General features: G+C 43.0%; 1 protein-coding gene across 1 annotated transcript in view; it reads right to left on the bottom strand.

Annotated features, from left to right (window-relative positions):
• FAM13C (family with sequence similarity 13 member C) overlaps window positions 1–16970 on the bottom strand; it is an 80892-nt gene that overhangs the window by 19203 nt on the left and 44719 nt on the right. Inside the window, exons 6-9 of the mRNA XM_063133093.1 lie at window positions 11798–11885; window positions 6108–6318; window positions 3629–3767; window positions 2672–2753 (exon numbers count right to left, since the gene is read on the bottom strand). Of these exons, the coding sequence (XP_062989163.1) occupies window positions 2672–2753; window positions 3629–3767; window positions 6108–6318; window positions 11798–11885 (520 nt within the window). The remainder of the gene's footprint in view (window positions 1–2671; window positions 2754–3628; window positions 3768–6107; window positions 6319–11797; window positions 11886–16970) is intronic.

The following is a 16970-nucleotide window of genomic DNA, read 5'->3' as shown; positions in this document are numbered from 1 at the left end:
CCAAGTCCTGTTTATTACAATGGTACATGCTGACAGCTGCTACTTTTGCAATTCTGTCCAAGAGCAGAGCAATCATTTCAGATTTCAGTAGGACAGGACATATGGAGTATGTGTGGAGAGAGTCCCAAAATGCTTAAAGGTCTGCTTCCAAATACATTCAAGACTACACTGCATTGCTGCCATTTATTTTAAAAGCATTTGTTGTGTTACCAAACCTCTTGACAATGGCATTGCAATAAACACAGGCCAAAATAGGTTTTTTTTCTCAGTAAAATTAATTGTTCCTTTTGAATGCATATAACCCATAAGAATAGTAACTAAATGTAGAACTAATGAGTCAACCAGAAATATCGTTACTCCTATAGAATAATCATGCATGGTCTTAAATATGGGGAGAGGACAACCCCACTCCCTGCCTTCCTGATAAAGACCCTGGCTAAAAGCAGAGTCTAAGGATAGAAAATTTAACTGCTAGGGATATTCTAAGACAATGTACGTAAATAACAGAATGCTCATCGAAATCTGTTTCAGTAAATTGCCTTTATTAAGTCCATACTGTAGATTTTAAATCCTTGGAAGAAAATCTTTTCTGGCCCCCTTCAAATTAATTGATGTTGAGCTACACCTTTCTACTCTTCTGATGGTAATAGCACATCTTTAAAAACCATCCATAAGTGCAAAAACAGTTTTTATAACTCCAGTTGACCAAAATATTCTGCAACTCCAAAGGGTTCAGGGTCCTAGCCACCACTGACTTTCAATGAACGCTTGAGTGTTGAGTTCTATAAGAGAGCAACTTTTATCCCAGTTATGGCCAAACAAGACATGATGTCAAGAGACCCCCAATTTGATCTCCTGTGTTTCTCTCGCACCCCAAATATAAAAGCAACTGGGGGGGGGGGGATACCAGTCTGTTTTTCTCCATGGAGGAAGCAGCAGCTTCAGGGATGCAATACAGATCAGGAAAAGAGCAGGGAGGAAAATAATTAACCCCTCCTCCCCCAGCCCTGATCCCATCTGCATGATCAATCCCACCCCCCAAATGCATTCACATCGGTACACTAAAATTGACTTAAAGCACTCGAGCTCCACCCGTGAGGCTGCCCTGCACTTTAATGTCACCTCTCCGTACCTTTATCAACTTTACACATGCCTTTGTAGTAATGTGAAAGTGGTAATACTATGATTGGATTACTGCCCTTTTTATCCCCCTTAAGACTTTGTAAAACCTCACCCTGCTTATCTTATGACACAGCAGGCATTGTTATTTTGAACAGAAGTAGACAGAGTTCACCATCTCCCACCGGGCACGGTACAGATGATAATGGGAATGTGAGAAACCCACACCCAAGTGGAAATTTAACACTCGTGATGTAAAGAATGGGGAAATAATAAGAAGCCTTGAAAATCAGTTTGGTGACACAGGATCAAACCTATCATTTTACTATTAGTGCATGAAAGGTATCCACATAATGAAGCTATTAACTCTCCATTAACTCCATTAGAGGAGCTCTGTACAGCACTGAGGGAGACCACCGATGCTGCTATTAAAATTACAGAGAACGGAGTAGAACCCAGCAAGGCTATTTTTGATGCAAACCTCCTTCATTTCAGGGAGGATCACATGGGAACAGCTCTTGATGGACTGCACTCTTAAGGGCATATATGCACTATGTAGGCTTACACCCTCTCCCTAAGGAACAAGGGAAGTATGACGAGGGGTGAGTGGGGGAAAGAACAGGGATTACTACAATTCCCAGGATTCTACGGAGGCAGCAAAGACAGTTAACATTCGTATAAAACCAGCTCTACTTTGTGGTGTGGATATGCTCTTAAGAGAATGACTTGGGCCAGATCTTTACCAAGCAGCATATGGCACTTTGAAAACAGTTTGAAAACTGTATATAGAGTGGGTCCTGGGCCCCAACAGTTGTCACTACTGCTCCAAGCAAAGTATAAAGTGTTGGTTATCACCTTTAAAGCCCTGCATGGTTTGGGTCCAGGTTACCTGCGGGATTGCCTTCTCCCGTACAATCCGCCCCGCGCACTCAGGTCTTCTGGGAAGAATCAACTTCAGTCAGTCTTAATTAGGCTGACAAGTATTACCCAGAAGACCTTCTCTTCTGCTGCTCCCAGACTGTGGAATGGCCTGCCAGAGGAGACTCGTCAACTTGACAGTCTATTAGCATTCAAGAAAGCTATAAAGACTGATCTCTTCTGGCAGGCCTATCCAGTGGAATTTTAGGATGCTTTTAGAATGTTTTTAGGATGTTTTAACAATGTACATTATGTTTTAATTTAGTTTTATGTATTTTATATTTACTGCTGTTCCCCACCTCAATCAAAATGGAGAGGCAGGTAAGAAATTATTATTATTATTATTATTATTATTATTATTATTATTATTATTATTATTATTATTATTCCATTTTAAAGCAGTAGTGTCGACCCTGCCTTGCTTTGCCTGTGAGGGCTCACAATACTATTAAATGTCTTTCAGCATTGAGAGGGTGGCACTTGACCCTCCTGCCTAGCAGCGCTAGTGGAGAGGGGCTGGAGTGCTGTAGGCAACATGGCTCCTTCCTTCAGTTATCTGTCACACCTAAAGCCACACGTTAGTGAAAGAGAAACACCCTGGGATGGAAAGAGTGTGTCTGATGGCTGCGTGTACCTTTAAGCTGTTTCCGACTTTTGGCCAAGTCGTTCATCCATTTCATTACCTCAGGATTTGATATTTTGTCAGCGTGGGAAGGCTGGAGAGGAAAGAACAGGAAAAACAGGATGGTTCGACGGTGGCTTTTATCAATGCCGATACAACTGTCAGTACTGATGGGCAAACCTGCCCAGATACACTCTGATATTATTAATTCAGAACAGCTACATTAATTGTCCAGATGACCTCTGAGTTTGGATCCAGATTGGGTCAGAAATGAATTGGAAAGGCCAGAGAGAGAGAAAAAAGCCTGTTGAGGGGGCAGGTTTTTTCCTTAATGTAGGGATGCTCCCTCTCTCTCTCTCCCTGTTTGACACCCACCATCTCTCTCTCCCCCTCTTCTTCACCATCCAGCAGGCTGCTACAGAATGGACAGATTGCTCTTGCCCTGTGTTCAAGTAGCATTTAAAACTCTCACTCTTACCTGCCAGATAAATCAACACATCTAGTACTAGTACGTCTCCCCTCATTTTCACTCTGTGTAATGTCTGAAAATTAATTTTCATAAGATGACATATCGCTGCTCCCTAACCTTGCTGGTGGCCAGGTCATTGCTGACCGCTTTGCTTAGTACAAAAAGTGAAGCTGATAACCAAGACTTAGGCTTTTATGACATCATTGCTTAACTACTGTAGCCCAGGCCTTTATGAGGTCACATAAAAGTTTGAGGTCACCCACAGCCATCAACACCAGCATCCTTTCTTCCACCAACATACATTCTAAATAATGGTTTGGGCCTTGAGAAAATCAAGAAGAAACATCATTTAAACCAGGCCTATGAAATCTCAGCCAAATACAGCCTCTTCCAACTCTTCCCTCATGTTTAGTAAGATCTATAATCTCCTCTCCCCGTATACAGCAGGAAGATGCAGCATTTGCTTTGACTGCATTTTGCTTGCCTCCTTGTTTTCTCACCCGATAATTCTTTTCTTGCTCAAACTTTTCTTCATATTTCCTGATTTTCCTCTTAAGACTTTGCAGGTGCTTTGTAAGTTGTGCTATGGTCTGGGGCTCTTTGCAGTCATCACAGCTACCTCTGGAAGAACTTCTTGGCCTGCAAAGTTGGAAATTATAAAAAAAAATTGCATAAATTTGTGTACTGCTTTACAGTAAAATTACCCTCATAATAATACCATAATCATAATATAATAAAGTAATCAGTGCTAAACTGATGAGCCTCATAAGGACTCAAATGCCCGTATGTGCTCACATTTTACAGAGTTACTGCTACAGCTGCAATGGACTGCTGGAACTATATGGGGCAGGAGGTGGCGGAATGGAAAATAAAGGAGGGTAACGAGGAGAGGGAAAGCAGAGAAGGGAAAACCTGAGAGGGGTGATGGCCTAGCCTGCTCTTGTTCCTCTAAAAACTCATATAATCTGCATAGATCACCTGCTAATGTGTACACATGAAGCTGCCATTACAGTGGCCAGATGAGAAGCTGGCAACTAATTTCAGCAGCAGGTCTGTGCGAAATACTGTGGGCGATACCCTACTTTGTCATGCTATTCGCGCAAATGATGTTGCGCTAACAGAAACTAGGTTCTGAACTATGTGCAAGAGAAGAATCCAGCTAAAGTTACATTTGTGCAAGCATGATTGCGCAAGCGGTTGTGCATTATGCTTGCGCAATCCGTTGCACTTTCCTCCTGTGCCACTAGTTGTTCAACCGGCTGCACATTCTACTTGTGCAACTCGTTGCGCAACCTGATGTGCCAGCAGAATGCACAATTAATTGGTTACACAATGAGTTGCACAAGCACAATGCACAACTGCTTGTGCAAACATAACTTTAGTTACAACCAGTTGCGCAAGCGTAATGGGCAAGCCGTTGCACAATAGAAAGATTCAGCAGAGTTCCGCTAGCGCTGAATGACATCTTTGGGTACTACCCTAGAAGTCTACCCAGCACCACCAGCAGACCCACCGTGATGTCTGCAATTACTAGCAGAATAGGGAATGGAGTTAGAAACATGATTGCCAGTGCCTGTGTTGACTAGCACCTCTGCTCGAGTGCTGGAACAGAAGAAAGCAGATGGGATCAGATATGCAGTGGGGTAAGATGTAGCACCGAATGGGTGTCTCCAGGTGATCCAGCATTGGCCCTCACTTGGCTACAGTGATGGGGCTGCCCTAGCTGGGGGAATTGTGAACGTATGAACTGCAGTTCAGTGCAGGGCTCCTTAATGCCATCTCCTTAATGATATCTGAAAGCATCAGGATTTCCATGAAAGCATTTTATAGGGACTGTTCAGGTAGTTTTCAATGCTATGCTTAATTAGATTAGAGGGAGTGCAAGAATGTATAAAAAAAATATTATAAAAAACAACAACACTCATGGAACTTTCCCAACAATGTGATTTCACTTCCTCTGAGGAGGATCCAGTTCTTCCTCTTAAATCTTAAGCCAAGCTCTTTTATACAGCATACCTCTAGCATGACCTCCAACAATTCTCAGATGAAAATAGATACACAATTCTGACATCTCTGTTCTCATTCCAAGCATCACTGCCTGAGCCCCACATTACTGGAGTCTCTACTCAAACTGTTCTATGGTGCATGGCATGTTTTTAATTCTATGATAGCCTCCCTCCCACTGACTTACAATAACATTATTGACCTATCCCTAAAGGGTTATTGTGAAGATTAAAACTAGATAATGCATACAAAAGACTTGGAACGCTCAGATGCACTTGTGTTTGCTAATTGCTATTATCGTCAGCCAAGATGGCATGTGTTCACTGGTTTAAAATAAAAGTAGAATATCAAAATTGCCCGATGAACATATGAAGCTGGCATATACTGAATCAGACCCATTGGTCTATTTAGCTCAGCAATGTTAAGACTGACTGGTGGCGATTCTCCTGGGTTTCATGCAGGAATTTTTCCAGCCCTACCTGGAGAGGCCAGGTCTTGAACCTGGGACCTTCTGCATGCAAAGCATCTGCTCCCTTCATCAGCCCTAGACAGGTGCTTGATCTCAGCACCTGTAGTGTGTGCGTGCGTGCGTGCACATGCACACACACAGTGATTCCACTGTAGCTTTGCAGACAAATACACACTACAAATCTAGACTGATCTAACAGTTATTTCTCTTCCCCCAAATTTGTAGTCCTGTGAGAGCAGGCTAGGGGACCAACAGAATTCTGAGCACCCAGGCTGAGAACTACTATTGCCAGAATTCTTTGATAGAAGCTTCTACTTGTTACTGGTTTGGGTGTGCCATTTGGGTCAAATAACAATAACTATCATCATCATCATCATCATCTCATGTCAGCATGTATCATATTTGCTATTCAGCAAGCAGCAGGAAAGGACCCGAGAAATAATGAAGAAGAAACATTAATGGCTACGCAGAGGTGTCTCTGGAAAATAAAATGTGTATTAGCTTACATCATGAACAATTGAGCACTTGGTGGGGAAGGAGCCGATTCAGGGTCTAAATTAAATCTCTGGCTTTGGCTAAAAATAGAGCAGCGAGGAGAAAGCAGAGGATTATCTCCATCAGTAATGTGATACAGCAGTCTGCTGGTCCCTAAGGAATGATGGTCTTCGTGTCCATTGTCTGTATCAGTGTGGCCCTCTTTGTAGGCTTGTACAGGCTCTGCAATGACAAAATGAAGTCAACAAGCATTTATAAGGGCAAGCTCATTAGCTACACACATTACAGGAGACTTTGAGGTTCATCAGTGCTCCCTGGAGAATATTGTTATTTCAGAGAGTGAAGCAGGAATGCAACATGTACTGAGAGAAAGCCACGTCAACAAAGGAAAGTATGCAGATGAGGACTAGTTTAAGAAAAGCTTTCATTAAGATGACATCCTAGGCATACTTATGTGAAAGAAGTTCCATTGAGCTTGGTGGGACCTACTTCTAAGCAAAGATTCTTAGGAGCAAGCTGTATGATACACACAACTGAAGAATAAATTGCTAGGCTATATGATACATGACAGAAAAATTCACTGCCATTGTCTAACATTTTAAGTAAGGAAAAGCAAACCCAAGTAGAACACCAGCCTTTGATGTTTTTTTTCTGGAGAAGCTTTTAGATTTACAAAACAATGTTATTTTTTGCAGAATGCAACAACCCTGAATTCAGTCCTCCAGTCAATAAAATTTGGCTGTTCAGGACAATGTATGCATTCTACAATTCTGTGATCCATTTTTCTAAGTATCCAACAATTCTGTGATCCAACTTTCTAAATATCACATTTTTTATCCTGCCCTTCCTTGAAGAAGCTTAGGGTAGATTAAATGGTAATTACCCCCATTTTGTATTATGCAAGTGAAGAATCAGTGCATCTTAACAAAACCCAACTTTTCTGAAGGAAAGGAACACAAGTTTCTGGCCCACATGAGTATGTAAAATAAGTCTGTTATTTATTTCAAATATTGATACCCCATCCTTCCTCATATAATTCAAGGCAAGCTGTCGTTGAATATAGGCAGAGTATTACAAATGCTTCAATATAATTGAGTATCTTTATCACTACCCATGATGTTCATGATATTGGGGTGGGGAGTGTAAGTGAAAGAGAGGTTTACACCATATGCATGCCTACTCAGAAGTAAAATCCACTGAATTATTCCCAGTGAGTTCAGTAGAACGTATTCCTAGGTAAGTGTGTTCAGGCTTAGGGCCTTTACTTTTGCAGCATAGGAGCTATTTCTGCATTGTCAGCAGAATTGATTGAGGACTCCAGGACCTGTGTGTCTGCATTGAATCGCCTGCAGAGCTCTGGATTGAAGTCAGACACGATAGTCATGAAACGTTAGTAGAATTAAAGGCAGAAGTGAAGAAATCTTGCTATTTTACTTCTTAAAATGATGGAATGTTTGGTGAATGTTAAAACATTACAGGGCAGTGAATCACGAGGTGGCACCAAAAATGTTATATGGTATTTATACTGGGCAGTCTGAGTATCTAAGTTTGGGGGCTCCATATGAAGAGCTGCCATGGTGCATAGGATGTTTGCGTGCACCCGGAGCCTCTGAATTAGACTGCACACCCCTTTTGACTATGAGGAGTTCAGGCAAAATATCAGAACAAACAAGAAACGGAGCAGTGAATGATAAACAACCCTTTTCTCACATCCATTTTTCAAAATGTGTATAACCTGCAAGACCTAATTTTCATCCAAAAGTAATTGTGTGGGTTAAAGCAATTTATTAAGCTAAATAGATTGCATGTGCAACAAATGTATTTAAGGAAAAGTTAGAGCTGCTAATAAATCTTTTGAAAGGGGGGGGAGACTAATAATACTGCATTCTGGCAGGCATCATGACAAGTGAATCTGACCTACTTTTCTTCCCCCGACTTCTAAATCTGTTCTGATTGACGGCTTCTATAATTTATGATCATGGATCAATCATCTCTGGCACAATTCATCCAAGATGTGCTTTATTTGTTAAATTAAAAGGTGGGCCAAGTTCCTCTCTTTCAAATAAATGCTGTCTGTTATTTACATTCCAGATGGTCTTTAAATACCAATAGGAAAACATCCCATTTTGGCATTTGGGATGTACATGTATTTTCCTGGGAAGCCGTTCTTAGACATAACATGAGGGATAATCAAGGTAAGCACTGTGGAAGCGATTTATAAGCTGTAGACTCTGTGCAGTGTGTAAAGACACAGAAAATAAATATTGAAGCAATATGGACGTTAAGGGAAAATAACAGTAATGTACTCAACAAAGGCTCAGATCCAGGGAGTATTGCTATGTATGAGGCTCCCTCCACTGAAGAGATGCTACACGCAGTCAGCTCTGATCTTTCTTTGGGGCAGGGGTCCCCAACAGGGTGCCCATGAAGTTCTCCCCTCACTGTGTCCTTAAAAACGTTGGCAGTCTTCTTTCTCTCCCTTTCTAGCCTCTAGCCTCGTTCTCTCCTCTCTACCCCTTTCCTTGCTATTTCCCCCTCCCTCCAAGCCTCCAGCCTATTTCCCCACCAACAACTCTTTGGCTCACTGTTTCTCCCCCTCATAGACTCCAGCCTTGCTCTTTCTCTACCCCTTTGCTTCGCTGTTTCCCCCTTAGCCCACAGCCTCTAGTTTCATTATTTCTCTCCCTCGCTTTTTACCTTGCTATTTCCCCTTCCCTCCTATCCTCTAGCCTCACTATTTCTCTCTACCTTCCCTCTTTAGATCACATTTGACTAGCCAGGCTCTCAGAACAGCCGTTATGTGACAAGCTACATCCTCCATGGAAGCCATTTTGTGGTGGTATCAACAGTAGTTTCTCAAATCCCCAAATGTGCCCATGGGTCCCAAAAGCTTGGGGAATCCTGCTTTAGGGTGTAGGTAAAATGGGTACTTGGAATCAGGCACAAGCACCCTTTTTACCCACAGGGATGATCATGCTGACAGTTCAGTGCGCTAGTTCAGCAAGAAGTCACATCCAATGGGGCTGTTCAGACAACATGCTAAGCCATGGTTAGGACGCTAACCCTTTGACAGCAAATAGTGAGTGAGTGTGTTTAAACTGTGGTTATGTAGCCACCATGGTTAGGAATAGTTCACACGACACACTAAGGCCATGGCTAGACCTACCGGGTCTAGCACGACGGAGGAGGGAGAATCTTGAGATATGGTTATCGTGAGATCTCCCCCTCTGTCTACACGTGGCGTGCAACGTCCTAGGACGTCATGCCTGCCATTTTGGTTTTTTTTCTTTTAAAGAAGATGGAGCGCACAAGCGCAAAATGTGAGGGGTTTTTTAAAAAAAAATAATTCCCCACTCCCCCCACCCCGCCCCCGATGGACACAGAGCTCCTAAGGAGCTCTGTGCCCCGTGCCTGGCTCCCCATGGTTACTCATGAGAAGCCGGGACAACTCGTGATGCCCGGTCACACATTCCATGGTCTCGGGATCATCCCGAGACCATGGAAAAACCGCAACAGAAGTGTAGGGCAAGATCCTCCCTGCTCCCGGGATGCCCTGTGCCCCATCTAGCTATGCCCTTGGTCATGGTTCCCATGACATGTTAAACCATGTTTAGCTTAAAATGCTTAACCACCATGGTTTAGAGTATCATCTCAACAGTGTCATTGTTTTTCTCATCTTTGCTACAACTTGCTTAATAGGCAGAGAGTCAGTGAACAAGGAGGCAGTAGCATCTATTGCTCCTCCTTCACACCACCACTGTTGCCTGGGCCAGAGTGAGAGGTGGGTGAACAAGCAGGTTGCAATGGTGAAGAGGAGGGGCAGGTCCAAGGGCTCTTCAGTGGGGCCTTGCTGGGGCATGGGCCCTCGGGAGGTGCCCAACCATGCCTATGCTTGACACTGGCCCCAACACAAAGGCTGCCTTAAAGCACCCTTGGTCTTGGCTGCCTCCATGAATTGAAGTGAGAAGCCTCCACATTGGTCCTGCTTTAAATGGCTACTGCTCTGATCACATGAGCCTGAGCATCTTCTAGTTTGAAGTGCAACACCTGCCCATAGACCGGTTAGGGCTCTACATATAATGATACCATAGTTTAGACAATGTGGGCACAATCCAGGTGAGTAGGCACATTTTTCTACTTGTTTCCTCTTCACCTTCCCTCAGTTTCATGCCTCAGTAATTTAAAAAAGCAGAGCATTTCATACTCTTTGTAAACATTATAAATTAAGGAACACCTCCCTTAAACCTTTGGAATAAAATAGGATATTGATTGGAACAACTGACTGCGTTTTGTTGTAAACCGCCCAGAGAGCTTCGGCTGTGGGGCGGTATATAAATGTAATAAAATAAATAAATAAATAAATAAATAAATAAATAAATAAATAAATAAATAAATAATTTTGCTTTCTTTGCCTTAACTGGGGCACATCGAATGATGACATCCCTATTCATTAAGAACAACGGAGTTTTTCCAGCACTCACTTTGGGCTCATCTACACCAAGCAGGATATTCCACAATGAAAGCAGTATGAAAGCAGTATATAAAAGGCAGGAGCCACACTACTGCTTCATAGCGGTATTGAAGTGCACTGACAACTGTTGGGGCCCATTGACACAGACCATATACTGCTTTCATACCACTTTCATAGTGCTATATCCTGCTTGGTGTAGACGTGTCATGGGCCTCGTCAGTGCACTCCAGTACCGCTATAAAGCAGTAGTGCAGATCCTGCAGTGCATTTCAGTACCGCTATAAAGCAGTAGTGTGGCTCCTGCCTTTTATATACCGCTTTCATTGTGGAATATCCTGCTTGGTGTAGATGAGCCCTTTGAGATGCGAAATGCATCTTTAAAAGGCAGAACTGCAAATTAATCCGAAAATTTCTTAGAAAGAGAGAAAACTAGATTAGCCTTTGCAAAATGACCAAAAAGAAAAAGCTTTTCAAATAAGCTATTTTGCTACAGTCATTTTATTTATCTCTAAACATTAGCAGTATTAGGCCATGGAATACTGACCCATTTGCCTTAATGGAGACCACAACATAGTCTACAGATTTTAAGCCTGCCTGCAACTCATCTGCTTGCTATATTAGTCTTATTAACTATGACCCATTTTACATACAGAGTGATTTGCCTTCCGCCTGAACCCAGGAATCCAGCTCATGCCATCTGTGTGATTAAAAGCTTTGGAATGACAGAAAAGGCCTTGAATCCATTTATTTCCAACAATTGATTTCTAGCGAGCACGGACAGGGAGGGAGCGGGAGGCGGGTGCACAAAAATAACGTGCCTAATGAACGAGACACAGTCATTCGTGATGAAAATTAACATCTGCCTTTTTAAGACTTTCACTTTCTCCACTGAGCCAATCTGTTTGCAATCAATAAGGGCAGTGGGGGGGGGGGGAAGCAATGCTGGCCCAGAAAACGTGTGGGAGGGGCAGAGAGGCTCAGACTGGTAGAAATGGGCAAATATCACTCACGACCTCAATAGAAAAAGCAAAACAAAATGGGTTTGGTTCTTCATTATCTAATCCCTCAAGTTTACATTTTCACAGCCCCCCATGCCCGAATTTTTGGCTCAGCTCTGGTTCTTTGACACTCTTTCAAAGAGGACAGCCAACAGATTAAGTCAAGCCATGACCCACCGAGTTGCCTTTACAATGACAAACAAGGGCATACCACTACCAAAGTCCCCCTTACCTCCGCAACTGTCTCCATCGACTTGAACGATGCTTGGGATTGATGAAGTAGCTAGATCCTTTGAGGCCGGAGGCGAAGGAGTTTCTTCCTGGTTTGGCAAAAATGCAGAGCACAGGTCAGTTTCAACAGTTTGCAGCTTCAGCAAAGAATTCTGCAGGCAAAGACAGAACATCCGGCTAGACAGAGAGTGAGGAAAATACAAGGATCAAATCGTCAATTCCTCAGGGCCATTAGCCGTGTCTGCAGAAAAGGATGTTCTTGCTCACCGCTCAGGACAAGTGCATTAACTGCTCAGACATGCTGTACTCCTTCTGCATCGTCACATCCCCCATTTATTTAACTGATCTGGATTATTTATGACACAAGGGAAGGATAATTTCATCAGCAAAAGATTTGTTCTACAAAGCCAATCTGAGAAGCTGGTGGCTTTGCTCTGGGAGCAAAACACTACCAAAGGATTTCATTGGTTCATTGGGCTGATGCCAGGGGCTGATGGCCCCTCCCAGTTTACCATTCATAAAAGTGGGTGGGTGGGTGGAATCTCTCTTTGTGACATACCAGGTAGTATCTTGCAGAAAGCAAACGGTTAAATATCCAGCCCACACTCCTGAATCTTATTTTTTTAAAAGGCTTCCTTTTTTGGTTGGCTTTGTTAAGGAGATCTCTCATTTTGGGAGGTTGCTGCAGGTTCTGCCAGGGCACCCTTTTCATTTCCCACCAAGCGCCAGAACAAAATTAACAGATCTTTGTCGCTCATTGCAAACAAATCAATGAGGACAAGGCTGTTTATCTCTTAGCAGCTTCTCCAGCCACTGTTTCACGCTTGATCCATTTCTCATTGCAGCCTTGAATACAGAACACAATATTCCAGCCGCGCCATCTGACACAAGCATCTTGCTGAGGATGAGAGCATTCCCACAACCTTAATCGCTCAACGCCTGACTGGGAGGTGAGGAAAGAGGCCACGTGCATGCCTTGCATGTCCAATTTCCCTCGCCTCCCAAAGGTGGACAGAATGCCGAGGAGTTCCATATAAGTCTGTGAGACAAATCCAAGACAAACCATCAGGCACCCTTTGGGGAAGCTTGCTAAGGCCTGGCATAAGCTATCCTGGCTCCCGAAAACATGTAACCTCCTTACTATATTGCTCAAATATGATTTTGTTTTAGGAACAGGCAAGTAGCTAGCAGGCCAGGCATGAGTTATGGGCTCCATTCAGCTCCTTCAGGCCAATCACATGCACTCACGACTGCGCTATGGCTCCTCCCTGCGCAAGGTACAGTCATGCTGCCCCCTTCGGCACTGGCAGAATGTGCCTTTCATTTGAACCCAGGGCCAATCAAAGTGAAGGCACGCTTCATGCCTTTCAACTTTTTAAGCAAGGGTGGGTAACTCTTTGCAGCCCAAGAGCTACGTTCACTCCTGCATAAACTTCCAGGGGCTGTATGCCAGCAGCAGGTAACCTAGGACAAAAATGAGCATAGTCAAAGCAACATATTCTCTCGCTCTCTTTTCTCTCTTCCCCTTTCTCTTTCCTCCCCAGTCTCTCTCTCTCTCTTGCTTACTCCATGCCCCCTTCTTGGTGCTGTCCTGCTCCATCACCAGTTCTCTGCCTTAGTCAGGCCTTCACAAGAGCCATTACAGCTAGACGGGGGCTTCCCTTTCTCAGTAGAGAAGCCAAGCAACCTGCAAATGGAGGAACAGAGGGAGATGTCTAGCCACCACCTCAACTTCCCCACTTCTCATCTATTTACCACTCCTCAGCTGAGTAGGAGGAAGGGGAAAGACCACCTCCCTGGGATCTCTCCCACCCCCTACGGCCTAGTTGATGAGCTAGAAACAGCTGACCAGTCATGAAAACAGGGCTGGGTGGGGCCAGGGCTTAAAGAGAGGCTAGAGGGCCCGAGGAGGAGGTTTTGTGGGCTGCTTCCAGCCTGTAGGCCACAGGTTCCCCACCTGTTTTAGGGTGTGCAAGAGTGAGGCATGCCTACCCTCGCAGAAGGTAAACCCCTAACTTTTCTGCATGAATCACAATTTTGCAAGTGCCTCTTCCTCTGAGGTCAAATAATTTTGCTGCCTGTACATCAGGAGAGATTGTATACTCCAGATTACAATCTGTACAGAAACATGGCAGAATCACGCAGCCAGCAGAGGCAAACTGGAAGAGGGCAAGGCTAGAGCAGGCTCAAGCAGAGAAGCAGGAAGGAAGCAACCTGCTGTGTGAGCAGGCATTTGGGGCTCACAGGTGGCTTAAAAAACTAAGGTTGCAATTCTAGGCATGCTTAGGCCGAAAAAAAGGCCTACAACTCCTAGCGTTCCCCAGCCAGCATGCTGGGAGTTCTAAGACCATTTCTTTATAAACATGCATAGGATTGCGGCTGAAGAGAGGTGATAGCACAGTGAAAGACAGGACACAAACACACACGCATACACCTTGGCCACTTTGTAACGAAAATATCTGAGAATATGCTACTGGTGAAACACAGGTGATGCTTTCACCAGAACAGAATTGAGCTAATATTCAAGCATAGGATTGCACCCTTAATTAGTTTTCTTTTTCTTTCAAGAACTTCTATATTGCCTTTTATCAAAGTAGATTCCGCTGCTGCTGCACATACTCCTTTCAGAGAATCTGTTCTACAGTCACACTTGGTGGACTGCATCCAACAGCAAAAAAAGTGCAGCACCAAAATAATAAATTAAAAAGTCAAGAAAGCATGTGAAACTCCTTAAACAGCTGCTAAAGGGGGTGGGGGGTGGGAATCCAATGTGTTTTGATAAAAAAATTCTTCTAGGGCAAAAAGATGCCTCCAATATATTTAGGTTCACACATGTGTGAATACAAAGGGACAGAATTATCTCAGAATGCTATAAACAAATTTATTGTTGAAAAGCCCGAAGCATTTCAGCCTCTTATTTTTTATTAGGCCTTTTTCAAAAGGTTCTAACAATACATATATAGAACATGAATTTGTGAACCTGAAAGTTTTGGAAATGCCTTAACATGTTACATCCCTAAATTCTTTGCAAGCATTTTTTTTGTCATTGTATCACCCTTGACGAAGATGTTATCAAAACACATTGGACAATTTAATACATCATTCCTTGACACCTGTTTGAGAAAGTTTACCTCCTCTCTTTGCCACAATCCCAACGTTTAACTCTTTAAGAAATTTATATCATACAATCTGGGATTTCCTGATAACCTTCCGTGAACAGGAAGGCTGGTTTAGCCATCATCTCCCAGGCCAGCCCACAATGTTTTGGTGCCTCAGGCAGAAAATCTAAATGGAACCCATGCAAACACACATACTTCCAGCACCCAGCCCTTGCCTAGCTCCAGTTCATTTCAACAAGGCTTGAAAAAGAGAACCTAAAAAGGTGGTGCCTCATGCCTTTTACTCCACTTCCCTCAAATGGCACATCAAATCAGCTTTCTCACCTACTCTCATGGTAAGGCTACCCCAAACATCTCCTCTCATAGGTTACTCAAATGAACTGTTTTTAACTAGTAGGATTTTTTTTAAAAATGTGATTTGTTGGCTTGCGCAAGATGCTACTACTGGAAAGCTGTTAAACGTCTCTTCCCCTACCCAGAGAAACCTATGGAGAAATCCTAGTTTGTATGAGTGGACCTCAGACTTCAATAGTACATTATTTATTCCTCTAATTCAGTAGCTTTCACTCTTTCTACCTTCAGGGAACATCAGCTTTCCACATCAGCTTACCTGATGACTCCCCTGAATGCTATAGGGGATTCTGGGCTATATACAAAGATACTGTGTGAACTGAGTGCCTCTGTCACAGGGCACAGGTCAAGAAGGGAGAGGGATGAGGCAAAGGGGAGGTTAATGCGTATGGCCCACACTGTGCATGTGACCCAGTGTGTTTATGCACGTGTCATAAAGCTTCCTCCTGTGAGCTCTTAGCATTGGGCCAATGAAAGGTCAGGCACAGAATGTTGGGGAAAGGGCTGAAGAAAAGTCAGTTGGTGACGGAGTAGGAGAAAAAGCTGAAAATGCTGAAAAAGCTGAAAACCAGAGGGAGACAAGAGAGAAAAATCTTACATCACATGTTTTCGATCTCAAACTTCAAGAAATGGTAAACAACCTTTTTTATCGAATCATTATCAGATTACTTGCCTCCATGGCGACATGAGATTTACGCTAGTCCTATTCTAGAACGTAGCCAACACTCGCCTACAGGTGTGCATTGCAGAGGAAGATCAGTAATACTGGGCATTGACTGAGCAGTCCTTGAGGGATGCTTCTGCTATTACTAATCTACTCACTAGGTGTTCCTGATAATCATCTGAGGAACCTCAGGACTTTCCTTTGTAAACCACTCTCTAATTCACATCAAGAGGATGAGCAAGATATTGCCTTCATGGGCTTCCAAGACAGAAGCAATCAAGAGGAAATACACATAGCAATTTAAAATAATTCCACCCATATATATTTTTGTTCCGTAAATAACCACTAACACTCATTGCAAGCTGTGGTATAAAGTCACTCAAGTAGTCTAGTGTGTTAAAAGCTGGGTGGTTGGTGGTTTACTTTTAGCACTGTGAATGTTGTAATATACCCTTTTTGAGACATTCATCAAGCTGAAATCTGGTTTTTCCCCATCTGGTAAAGGTAGGAGGATGGCAGGTTTTCAGCGACTGTTGACTCATTTCAAAATAATTTTTTTTTTAACAAAGATATTTATACTCTTCTTTAAAATAGGACTTTGATAATTACTTGTCATAAGGAACCATCATAACGAATAAAGGAGCAGTTAAGACGGAGATCTCTCATTTCTAACCGTTGCTGTTAAAGGGCTACCAACAGACAAAAGGTGTGCCGAAGGAAAACCCTTTTGACAATGACAATTTTCCTAATGTCCACATTGATTTTATGCCTGAGGTTCAAATGCATTAAGAAAATGAAGACAATAGGTGTTGCTCCTGAGCAACTTCCTATTAACCTGGAGATAGCTATCCATCAAAAATAGCCATTGATAGACTTATCTTCCATCAATTTGAGTAATCTCACTTTAAAGCCATCTAAGCTAGTGGCCATCACCACATTCAAGTTCCATAAATTAATTATGTGTTGTCTGGGGAAGAACTATCTTTTGTCTGTCTTGAATCTCCTGCGAATCAATTTCACTGGAGGAACACAAGCTGTAG

This window comes from Elgaria multicarinata, chromosome 8 (assembly GCF_023053635.1).
Source record: "Elgaria multicarinata webbii isolate HBS135686 ecotype San Diego chromosome 8, rElgMul1.1.pri, whole genome shotgun sequence".
Classification (NCBI taxonomy): domain Eukaryota; kingdom Metazoa; phylum Chordata; class Lepidosauria; order Squamata; family Anguidae; genus Elgaria; species Elgaria multicarinata.
The sequence above is the reverse complement of the archived record's forward strand: the minus strand, read 5'-3'. Positions and strand labels throughout refer to the sequence as shown.